At 40.5% G+C, this 9956-nt stretch overlaps 1 protein-coding gene across 2 annotated transcripts; it reads right to left on the reverse strand.

Annotated features, from left to right (window-relative positions):
- Window positions 1–1014: 1014 nt before the first annotated feature.
- LOC104240726 (small ribosomal subunit protein mS86 (rPPR1)) lies at window positions 1015–3878 on the reverse strand. 2 transcript variants are annotated; one of them, XM_070153306.1, is made up of 2 exons: window positions 2542–3878; window positions 1015–1241 (listed from the first exon to the last, which is right to left on the reverse strand). In XM_070153306.1, exon 1 carries the CDS (start codon window positions 3753–3755, stop codon window positions 2550–2552), a length of 1206 nt encoding a protein of 401 aa, XP_070009407.1. In that variant the 5' UTR covers window positions 3756–3878; the 3' UTR covers window positions 1015–1241; window positions 2542–2549. The 2 variants fall into 2 exon arrangements, with proteins under 2 accessions (XP_070009407.1, XP_009793902.1); XM_009795600.2 differs by having other exon boundaries at window positions 1015–1245.
- Window positions 3879–9956: the final 6078 nt, after the last annotated feature.

Here is a 9956-nt window from a genome sequence, read left to right on the forward strand (position 1 = left end):
TGATTTTCGCTGATTTTTGTGGGAGTTTAATGGAGTTTTGAGCTGAAGTTTGGTGTGCTTTGGAGCTTGAGTGCCAGCTTTCATGGAGAAAAGCTATTAGTTTTCGGTTGAGTAAGAAGGCTCCTTTAATGGTGGAAAATATTATTTTGTTGATGGAGAAGGAGTTGTTGCGCCTCTTTTCATCTAGCGTTTTTTAATCTCTTGGCCGAACCCCAACTTTTTTGATTTGGAAGTTGAGAAGATTAGAAGAAACAACCACGACATCGTTTAATTTGTGCCATTTGTGCTTTCTTAAAAATAAAAACCGTAAAAAACAAGAAAATAGCTAACTATTTTCAGCGTGATTCGAACCCGCGTGTTCTCCAAGCAAACCCAGAACTCTTGCCATTGAACCCAAACCCCTTTTGTTACTGGGTTCGACAATATATATTTATATATAAATAGTAAAGTTTTCAATACAAATACAGCATCTCGGAGAAAGTCACTAGGTTCGCCCGAACCCGCACCCTCTACCGTAGCTCCACCCGTCTTAAAATACCCTTGGATAAACAGCGAACTTGAAAAAAAAAAGCGTGTGAGAAATATATAAATTGTTAATAGAAGTGTAATACAGTCCCTACTCGAGGTCACACACATCCAAGGAGAAAAATTACCAGCTAATAGAGATCAGGCATTGTTGAACTATAACGAGCAATGGTACTAAAACACATTTTTAAGGTATATATATACAACAATACAACAATCCCAATCGTTTGTTCAACATATGTAGAAGGTTTCATGTTAAAACAGGATCTCTGATATGCACTAACTGGATTGTTATGATAATCAGCACATACGGCTGCTTTGCTAGAGCTATTTGTTTCAGATTCGCCTTAGAATTTTCAATTCATTAAGATTACTTATCGTTTCAGAATAGAACAAGGTGAACGTAAAAATCAACATTTTTCACAGTATCATCAGCATATGTTAGCATCAAACAAAAATCGAAGCACAAGGCACGAACCAAAACCAAACAAAAGAAGGTTCCAGTTGCAACAACTCCAGTTATGCGCACAATTTTTAATTTAAATTTTCAACCAAGCAGTTCGCACTATATCATTAATCATACAAACGGCACTGAGGAAAAGGCAAAGTCATGTATAGAGGAAACACAGAAGTGCTCTTTCCGCAGAACATAATTCCAAGAGAGCACTATCGTCAATGTTGTGGGATAAAAGCTGTGGCACAGCACTGCTGTTCTTCTATCTAACACAGAGAGCAGGCATTAGTTAAAAAAAACAAAAGCTGAGGTGAACCATAGACAATTGTCAAAACTAATGCAGCATTGAGTAGTTTATGTGCTCAGCTTTAATAGAGAAAATTCAGCGGTCAAAGCAGCTTCCCTCTCGCACTCACTGAGGCAGACAGAAAAAGCTAAAGACCTCATCACAGCCTGCTATAAGTATTCACATTTCGGAAAATATTTGGTAGCCCTAACTATCCATGTAAATGCAGGTAAACATGTTCTAAAGCTTAATGTGTTGTCAAGGACTCAAGGGTATTTATAACATGACATTCCCAAAGACATGCATCTTGCAATGTTAACCACTTTAGCTATAGAAGAACCTGGTATAGTAGAGGAATATTCATTACATTCATTGCCTAAAAACACATGTGAATAATTTCCAGTCAATTTTAATATCTTGATAACAGTCTGTTTGTCAAAAAGTTTGGCCAAATGACATGTAACTTGGGACGAAGCAAAGCATATATGAATAAAGAAATTTCACACAGAAATCAGACATCGACAACCAAAAGGGAAGGGGGAAAATATGAGTAACTGAGGGGCTATTAGCAGATAAATGAGCCCATTCAATCACTTCTACCAGACTAAAGTTCAAGCTGAAAATGTTAAGTTCCTATCTATAATGTTTTTCTCTCAGAACCGTAGCATGGCAATATTTTCCACCATAATACAGTACGCCATGTGCAGTACTAGCATAAACTTCTACTTGCTGAAATTAACATCAACACCCACATAAGGGAGACATAAAGAAAGAAGCTTTATATAAAGACAATGCTTAAAGTCAATTCCTTGGGTCAAATCTTCACATTCTTTAGAAACTTAGAACGATACCAAAGCTTCAGCTTAAATACCCTTGGACAAACCATGAAAACAAAGTGTGTGAAAAATATATAAAATGTTCATAGAAGTGTAATGGATAGCAAAGATCATACTTTTTAGGCTGTCAAGGGTAGGTAAACAAGATCCACGTAAATGCATCTCCGAAAGATGCATTAAATACGTGCAATTATAATTATGTAGGTATCTGGAATGTCCCTTGATAAAACACAAGAAATTCTTAGCATAAATTATGCAAAATCAGTTCTGCCCATATCAAAAGGAGAGTGATTCATTTGAATGAGCAAAATCATAACGGTTTCCGAAGACATTTTACTAAGATACATAACCAAATTTCCCTAGAAATTTTTGAATTTTAAATTTATTAAGACCATGGCACACTGCAGACAAGAAAAACTGTAGTATACCATGTTTAGTACCTCTCTCCCTACTTTGGCAATGCCTCTTCAATCTCGTTCCATTTCTCAACGTTCTTCGAAAACTTCTCCTTCACTTGACCTATGATTTCCCGTGCATCATCAACCTTCGAAATGCTAGCCAATCCCTCAACGAGTGACTTCATTGTGGAGAAATTCGGGACCCATCCCTCGGCCAAACAACTTCTACAAATCTTCAGCGCAGCCTCAAAATCCTTACCTTGACACAAATAATAAACTAACGTAAAATAGCATTCAGCATCCGGTCTCAATCCGCTAGTATTAACCATCTTCTGAAACAAACTCTTCGCTTCTTCTAAATTACCTTCCCTACAAAACCCGAGTATCAAATGACCATAAGTCACATGATTCACCTTCAAACCTCTCGATAAAATCCCATCGAATAACGCCTTAGCTTCCCCCGACTTCTTAAGCTTACACAAGCTCTGAATCCTTAAATTATACGTACTAATTCCCGGCGCTATACCATATTCTTTCATCATTTCCAATATTTTTCCAACATCCTCATACTTCTCCTCCTTATAAAACCCGGTTATACAGTTCCCAAACGTCGTTGTGTTAGGCTTAACATTCTTCCTACTCATTTCATCCAAAATCGAATAAACAGAACTCGAAGAACCCGATTCACAAAATCCTTTAATCACCAAGTTATACGTATCTAAATCCGCAATAAACCCATACTTTTTAGGATATTCCACAAATATCCTTTTCATTTCAGCATAATCCTTAACTAAAACACAAGCAAAAAGCAAAGAATTCAGAGTTTTCTCAGTTCTTTGAATACCCATTTTCTCCTCCATTTCATCAAAAGCTCTTTTCGCCTCGTCGATCAGCCCCGCCTGCCCGTAAAGAACAATAAAATGGGAAATGAACCGCTCGGATTTCAAGTCGGGCCGGGTCGTGGATTCTTGGAGAAATGAGCGGATACCTGAGAAGTGATTGAGATCTTTGAGCTTTGAAATGGCTTTGGAATAAGCAACGCGATCGAGGTGGGATTCGGGGGTCAAGGAAGCGGCACGGCAGATTTCGAGGATGCGTTGTGGGTTTGTTTCGGATTTGAGGAGGGATAGGGCGGCGCGTGATTTGTCCTTGGCGGAGAGTGGGGTTTTGGAATCAGGGTTTAGGATGGAGTAGCGGCGGTGGTGGTGGTGGGGGTGGGTGGTGATGAGTCGGAGCTTGCTGCGAAGTGCTGCCATGGCATTAATTTAGGGTTTCTGAATTTGGGGGTTTAGGTAAAGGGCTGCTTTAAACTGGAAACACGAGAGCCATAGCTCGTTGTGGGAACTTACAGAAAAGGACTACTGAGTGATGGGAAAGTGCATAGATAGCCACTTTGAGGACTCCTATTTAAGGCATGGCCAAATTTATATGTTAGCAGTTTCCTAATCCTCACATAATAATGTTCAAGAAAATCATAAGGACTTGAATCGTTTCCGTAGGGCTATTCAAAACCGAACCGACACCGTTAATCGAAAGCCGATGGCTCATTGACTTATTGGTATCGAATTTATTGAGGTAATGGATGATAAACATGTTGAGATTTTATAATTAACGACTTAACATTTTGAGGGCGAATTACTTATTTTTTTATCAGGTAAACCGTTAACCTGGTAATAATTTTTATATTTATACTTTTACCCCTATGTATATAAAGTACTATTGAAACCCTAAATGGCTAAATCCCTAATTTCTAATTCTCAATTGAATTCACTCCGCAGCCAAAGTTGAGGTAGCTAATGGCAGTCGTCTCTGGCTTCTCATCAATTATGAATGGACATGAATTGAATTCCTCTCTGGGCCATAGTATTACCTTTGTGGATAACAATGGTAATGGTATCGATTGTTAAAAAAAAAATTTGAACAATCATTCTAAAGCCTGCAGCCAGAGTTGAATTCTGTAGCTAATGGTTGTCGTCTCTGGCTTCTCATCAATTATGAATGGACATGAATTGAATTCTTTTCTGGGCCATAGTATTACCTTTGTGGATAATAATGGTAATTGTATTGATTGTCCAAAAAATTTCTATTTAGTGTAGCCGATAAACTGTCCGATAATAGCCCGATAATTGTTAATCCGATACAAATTCGCTCGTTGTCTTATTGGATAGCTAGCAAATTACTACATTTATATTCTGATAACTAATAGGCCAAATCGTTAAGCATAATTATCCGTCCGATTCACCCGATAAACGCTATGCTAATTAAGGTATGTTTTGCAAGCCAAAGTAATGAATGTTTAGGCGTGTTCAATGGTTTGCTTAAAGGTATTGGGTGTTGGCTACATGCTGATCTAGAATTGAGGCATGACATTAATAGAGAAATTGAAGTCTGAAAAATAAATTTGAGGAGTTTTTCAAATGAAATGATGGATTCCACTCAAACAAATTCACTTTGTTTTTCAAGTGATTCATGTCTAAGCTCAAACTTTAAAATACCCTTTCGAAAATTCAATTTTAAGGGTGTATTAGGTACAAAGGAAAATATTTTCTAAAAATAATTTTTTAATTTTCTCATATTTAGTTGGTTTAAATATTTTTCCCAAAAATTTACTTTAGGGAAACTTACATAGATGTGCCGAATAAGTCTCAACTTACCAATCTCTAGCCATTAGTCATAGACTTACCAAAACTAGCAAATGTGATGACCTAAAAGGTGTCATCTCGTGTTTTAGAATCCAATCCTTCAAGACTGTTTACCTTGAAAATAGTAATTATAATTAGATTTAAGTTTGTGGTTCTAAAAATACGTGATTTATTTTTATGCTAGTTGTTAGGCAATAGATGCTAAATGTAAGACTAAGAAATATGATACGAGCTTGAAGGCAGTGTGTTAAGCAAACCGAGAGGCTGAGAATCGGGGTCTCGAGCTGGTCTATATGGGGCCTCGAGCTGGCCTATACGGGGCCTCGAGGTCGAGCTAAGCGTTAGGCTGTGCCCGGTCGATAAAGGGCTAACAGTTTTGAGAACTTTGATATGAGCTCTTTATGACCAATAACGAGTAATAAATGAAGAACAATTGATGAAACACAATAAATGTAAGCAATAGAATCAAGGGAGAATATGTTTAAGTTAGAGAGCAGAGAATTTTCTTGTATTGAATGTTGTATATGGTATCATGTGTGCAAAAAATAACAAGGATCCCCTTTATATAGGAGGAGGAATCCCAACATAGTACATATGCATTTATTACAAAGAAATGTTCTGGTACAACTACTCAGCAGTCTGGTACAGACTGATACTATTTTTTGCAGGTGTTGTCAGCTTTGACCACGTGCCTAGGGAACTTCCCGCTTATCCATGATAACCATCGATTTATGCTGCCCTGAGGTCGAACATAAAGAACCCTCAAGGTCGAACCTTGAACTGTGCCCCAGGCTTTCGAGGTGAAGCTACGGAAAGACATAATGATCATAAAACCGGGTTCTCCGATTTTATCTGTATACAGATAATCCCCGCATTTCTTAGAGTAAAACGATAAGAAATAATCTCAGATTCTCACCCCTTTGACACTTCCATTACAACGGTAGTCACGCTCTGCCAAGCGATTGACGTGACAAAATGAGGTGTCTAAAGGTTGCGTCCACACAACCTTTGAAAACCTTTGAATTAATTACAACGGTTGGCTGTATTCGGTCCGCTCCAACGTGCATGTTAGATCTCTATAAATACTTCTTCGTTCGCTCCTTATTTTCCACTGCACCACCAAGCCCTCAAAAGAGTTCTTCTTACCTCTCTCTTGTGTTCACTTCTGAAACACAATTTTCATTTCTCCTCTAAAATCTTTTAACAAGAATGGTGAAAACTTCTACCTCTATCCCTCAGGAAGATGTACCTTCCTTTTTCTCGCGCTCGTTTAAGAGCAAAGCAACAATGCCCCTACGTGCGGGGGAGTGCATTCCAGGAGCCTTTGAAATAATCTCCGATTTTAAGACCGAAAAACCTTCTTCGAAGCAGGGACGATGCGAACATATGTCCCAATATGTTAGTTCAATAGCAGACGTCGAAAGGGTGAAGATCGACTGCCACTAGGGGGACGCGGTACTTGTGGAGATTCTTTCTCGGGGGGAGGAAATAATGACATACAAGGCCGGCTTCCTCAGTGTGTATACTTATATATTTACCCCTGACCCGGTGGAGCCATCCTCACCTTCAATAGTCTTTGATTTCTGCGAAAGATATCGAATGACTCTCAGCCAAATTCATCCTTCGTTCTGGCGCTTCGTTTACATGACCAGATATTACGCAAACATGATTAAGGGGATGCCCTTCACTCTCGACTACCTGATCAGAATGTATAGTCCCTGACTCTTCCGTGGGGGCTTGATTAAGCTCCACTGTTGGGCCTCAAGATCCCATTTTGCTTGTACCGATGAGGTTAGGAACGGAGGGTGGATGAGTTGTTTTGTCCGAGTTAGGACTTCAGACTTGATTCCAGTGGAGAGGATTCCGTTCCCTGAAAGGTGGAACATGAAACATAAGTAGATATGCTAATTAAATGTTCTCTTGTTTCTTTTTGGGTAAATCTTCTTATGAACTGACTTCCTCCTATGATGCAGCCGCCGCAATGTACCCTAACGCATTAAGGACCTCTCGGGCTGGGTCAACCGGCTGGATTCGATTTGCCCATATGTTGAGCGCATGTGGCGCGATCTGTCCCATGCTCGATGGGAAGCCAAGGACCACGGTGAGCCTTTACTTCTGTTGTAATTGTATTTCATAAAAGAACTACTGCTGACAGCGCCCTTACTCCCTGTGTTTATATTTTGCATTTGGGGGGAGGTTCCCTTGATGAGGAAAACATCGCTTGATGAAGCGGATACCCCAAAACCTGGCAAAGAGAGGAAAAGACAAAGGAGGTCATCGACCCATTCTCCAAAATCCAAGAAAGCCAAAGTGGAAGAAACCAAGGCTGATTCAGCAACCTTAACTCCAGAAGTGCGGAGGAGTCCTCGAGTTGAAGGCAAAAGGAAAAATGATTCCTCGGAAGCACTAGGGGGGGGGGGAGAAAACCTGATTGTCCCACATACTATAGAGTCGATGGCTTCTAAATCGGAACTTGACTCTGTTGTTGTCCTACCTCAGACTGAAGAGGCCTTCGAGGGTGTGCCGAGTGATATCCCCGACAAAAACTTTCCTCGAGATGAGGTGCTTTCATCAGGCAGTCTAGGGGATCCTAGTTCTGAAGCTCTTCAGAAACAGGAGGCGGCCCCGATTAATTCAGTCGGGTTTATCGAAGTGAGCAATTCCCCTTTGGGATTGACTATTTCTCCGAGAGAGATGCAGGATGCCCAAAACAAAGAGTCTTTCGACGTGGGGGCATCCATCGGAGATAAAAATGTATTTGAAAGGCTTTTTGTTGTGCCTAAGGAAAAACCTAAGCTTGACGCCTCGCTTATTTTTAGTGAGATCGACAGGCTCTGTGAGCAGGTAATCTTTTTGTAGATTCTACTTGGTGTCCCGATTTTTGTCTTGCTAACCTTGTTTCTTTCATGGTTCTAGGACAAGGTGCTTTACAATTAGACCTTTGCCAAGTTTCAAACCTAGCTGACTCGTTACGAGGGTGAGCACAAGAAGCTCACCTTGGAAGCTGATGAGCTCAAAGCTCTTTCTACCAAGAGGGAGGAGGAATTCCGTGGCCTTCAGGATTGTTTGGAGGCGGCGTCCTGAGAAAGGACTCATCTCACTGAGCAAGTTATATAGTTCTTGCTTGCTTTTTGTCTATATATTTATCCGACTTTAGTGTTTTGACACCATCGGGTCGATCTTTACAGCTTGAGAAGAAAGATGTCCTAATGAAGGAGGAAATCCGAGCCAGGGACTCTGAAATTCTTGAACTCAGGCGGCACATGAGCGAGATAGTCTTTAAGAGAGATACCTTTCAAGGGGAGGTGGCTTCAGTCGGGCATCAATTTGATGATGCGAGGACGGAGAGTGATAAGTATAAGGGTCTTCATATTGAGTTGGTTGTTGCGCTATCCGAGGTTAGGGCTGAAGCTGAGGTGTTCGTGTCTTCGCATAAAGAGGATGCCACTACTGCAAATGCTCTAGCCAGGAAGGTGTCCGAGGAGGCTGAGCTATGATTGGACCGAGCTATGGAGCATGCCCGTTTAGAATCTCGAAGATGGGCTCTCGAGGATATATATACGGGCGTCATCGATTTGTCTGCCTAGATCAAGAGGGTAAAGACCCTAGAACAGGAGGCCGCAACCCTGCTTTGCTCTGAAGACAAGTCGAGCAGTGACTTGGGAGATGATGGAGATGGAGGCGAGATCCCCGAAGGGGGAGAGGCCGTTGAAAACCCGGGGGTTATGGTCGGTGCTGTTGAAAGCACAATTTCCAAGGGAGCCATTGAAGGCATAGCCCCGGTGGTAGATTAGTGTATTATTTGCTTTTTTGCCCTTGTAAGGGCTTCAGACATAGGTCTTGTAAATGTACCTTTGTGAACCTTCCGACATGTTGTCGTGCCCTCTTTTTTCCCTCCGCAGAGAGAAGTCGGGGTTTCGACATTCATGGGGGTACTCATTTCCTTTTGGGATTTGGGTATTTTGAAGAGTCTCCACCCAATGGATTATGGTGCGTTAGGGCACCTAGAGCAATCAACTCTTAGATTAGTTTGCATTACCAGAGATTTAGGGTAATGGCTCGAAATAACCTTGAGGGGAAGGTGTTAGGCACCCCCTCAGTCCACAATGGTGGATCCCAGCCGAACTTATACTTATGTGAATTAGTCCTTTTAACAAATAAATAGTCTAAACACATACTTGCAAATGAAGGCATGTTTTGGTATTTTTAAGCACATGCATGATTCAAGTAACAAAAGGAAAAGACTTGAACAAGTGACACATATATAAAGGAAAGTAAAATTTATTTAAACAACATGAGTTGGGAAAGAGGGGTACTAGGTTGATTAGCCTACAGGATCATACCCACACAATGTCGGTAAACACTCCTCAACGAGGGGCTACACGTGATATTAGTGCGTAGTCATCATATTCCTTACTACCCAATTCCCTCCCTTGGTCATAGCCTAAAGCGTTCTAGCAACCTTGAAAGATATCCTATGCGTGCAATACACGTCCCTTCCTTGTGGCCCTGGAGGTATTTAGGACCTCTAATTTTAGGTAGTTCTAGACCATCCTAAAGTTTTAAAGGATAAAAAATCTAGGCGTCAATCAAAACAATTAGGATTGCACTTAAAGGAGGAACAAATAAAGGCTCACATTTTACTTCCACAATCATAACAAACAAGTGCACGTCTCAAACAATAGTTTCAAGTATTTAAGAGAAAACCCGAAAACATGATATCTGAGTGAGCAGAAAGTATACAAAATTGAATTAGGACTGAAGTGTCAAAGACCTACTAATTTTAGACTTGTGAATGCGAGCAGTTTTAAAGCG

Source organism: Nicotiana sylvestris, chromosome 8, assembly GCF_000393655.2.
Source record: "Nicotiana sylvestris chromosome 8, ASM39365v2, whole genome shotgun sequence".
NCBI lineage: Eukaryota > Viridiplantae > Streptophyta > Magnoliopsida > Solanales > Solanaceae > Nicotiana > Nicotiana sylvestris.

What these genes read in the sequence shown, in the direction of transcription:
- LOC104240726 (XM_070153306.1), bottom strand. Translation starts at nt 3,755, where the DNA reads ATGGCAGCACTTCGCAGCAAGCTCCGACTCATCACCACCCACCCCCAC.